Source organism: Oryza brachyantha, chromosome 2 (genome assembly GCF_000231095.2).
Source record: "Oryza brachyantha chromosome 2, ObraRS2, whole genome shotgun sequence".
In the NCBI taxonomy this organism is placed as follows: domain Eukaryota; kingdom Viridiplantae; phylum Streptophyta; class Magnoliopsida; order Poales; family Poaceae; genus Oryza; species Oryza brachyantha.
The window spans coordinates 19,860,138-19,862,120 of NC_023164.2; the positions used below are offsets into that span (position 1 = coordinate 19,860,138).

Below are 1,983 nucleotides of genomic sequence, written 5' to 3' on the forward strand. Positions count from 1 at the left end.
TTTACACTGGAACCTAACATCAAGGCAGTTCAATCGCAAAGAAACAACGCTGGCTCTGCAGGTCCCCAGAAGCCGTGTGATTCTCGCGGTCACTCTCACTCACCCCCATGGCATTCCGCGCTCTCCACCCCGCGCGCGCACTATTCCAGTATTCCCCGCCTCGTTTTCCTCTTCCCCCCCCCCCCCCCCCCCCCCCCCCCCGCGTCCCCATCTGCTCATCATAAAAACCACCACTCCCACTGCTTTCCTTCCCACCACACCACACCAACGCCACTCGCCTCGTCGCGCGCACAGTCACGCTCGCTCTAGCTCACTCTCCTCCTCCTGCTCCTCCTCCTCCTCTCCCAACCAACTCCACCACCATCGCCACCGCGCGCGCTGCCGTGGACATGGAGGGCTACTCGTCGGCCGGTTCTGAGCCGGCCTCGTCCTCCTCGGGCGGGGAGGCGCCGGCCTCCCCGCCGTCCACCGCGTCGTCGTCCTCCGGCGGCGGCGCCAAGAAGAAGCGGCCGCGCAAGGACGGTCACCACCCGACGTACCGCGGGGTGCGCATGCGGAGCTGGGGCAAGTGGGTGTCGGAGATCAGGGAGCCACGCAAGAAGTCGCGCATCTGGCTGGGCACCTTCGCCACCGCCGAGATGGCCGCGCGCGCGCACGACGTCGCCGCGCTCGCCATCAAGGGCCGCGCGGCGCACCTCAACTTCCCGGAACTCGCCCACGAGCTGCCGCGCCCGGCCACCGCGGCGCCCAAGGACGTTCAGGCTGCCGCCGCGCTCGCCGCCGCGGCGGACCTCCCGGCCTCGGCCAATGCGGGCGCCAATAATAACCCCGAAGGATCGGACGCCAGCGCCGTGTCCGCCTCGCCTCCGCCGCCGCTGGACACTGCAGAAGACACGCTGTTCGACCTCCCCGACCTCCTCCTTGACCTCAGATACGGGCCGCCCAGCGCGTGCCTCTCGTGCGCGTCGTCTTGGGACGACGAAGTGGGCTTAATCTCCGGCGGCGGCGCCGGCGTGTTCCGCCTCGAGGAGCCACTTCTGTGGGAGTACTGAAAGCCAGGCGCCGCCCGGTAAATCACACTCGTCAGTGCCAAGTCGAGCCCTCCTGCATGTACACCTCATAAATTTCCACGCTTGGCAAGAAATTCATGCACGCAATGCAAGTTACTACAGCGAACAGAAACACGGGCCAAAATCCTCGGTCGTTTTCTCCAGCGTTTTGCGTCGCCAAATTTGGGAAGCAGACCATGTAGTATAAAATTAGCCTCGTTTCCTTCATTCTCTCCTTGCTTTGCTTGGATTGTGGGGCAAGAATATATGTGTCCAATTTAATTATCAGCGCATCTCCTTTTCCTCTGGGGGTCATACTATTTTTTCTATCTTTGGCGCTAGTGCTAAAGGTGATCTACCCGGGATTTGGACTAAATGTGACACGAAAGAAAGCCTCTTAAAAATAAAGATCGATGCTGGCTGCTGCATGCATGCCGCACCTTTTAAATTACGGCAAGGTTCGATCGGTCCGGCCCCTCCACTTCGTCCAAAAGCGCGAACAATCTCAGCAGTTGTAGTACTACTGCTACCGGTAATTATAAAGACCCTATTCCTTGCACTTTGCAGCAGCTCGCTCGCTCAGCACCGCTCAAAAACAACGGATAAATCGGTTTTCGCACTCACGGTGTCACGCACACACGTACCGCTCGCTCGGCGGTGGGTTCGAATTGAAGGACGGGGAGGAACGAGAGAGTTTTGGACGGTTAATTCTTCGTCGTCGTCGCCGTGGGGGAGCTGGGAGCTGTGTGCAGCGTACGTAACGTACGCACGCTGAGCGCCCCCGGGGTCGTACGTTGACGCGGACGGGGCCATGCGTGGCGCCACGCACCGGCCGGGACGGGCAGGGAGAGGAGAGGACAGCGTCGGGTGGTTGCGCGAATAAATAGCGCCGGGCCGGATCGAATCGAAGAGCGCGACGGACGACGTCGCGGCG

The 1,983-nt window shown here is 61.6% G+C and overlaps 1 protein-coding gene across 1 annotated transcript; it reads left to right on the top strand.

Annotated features, from left to right (window-relative positions):
• Positions 1-215: 215 nt before the first annotated feature.
• Positions 216-1,477, top strand: LOC121053589 (ethylene-responsive transcription factor ERF039-like). The gene has a single exon (XM_040521153.1). It carries the CDS (start codon positions 390-392, stop codon positions 1,050-1,052), a length of 663 nt encoding a protein of 220 aa, XP_040377087.1. The 5' UTR covers positions 216-389; the 3' UTR covers positions 1,053-1,477.
• The last annotated feature ends 506 nt before the right edge of the window (positions 1,478-1,983 follow it).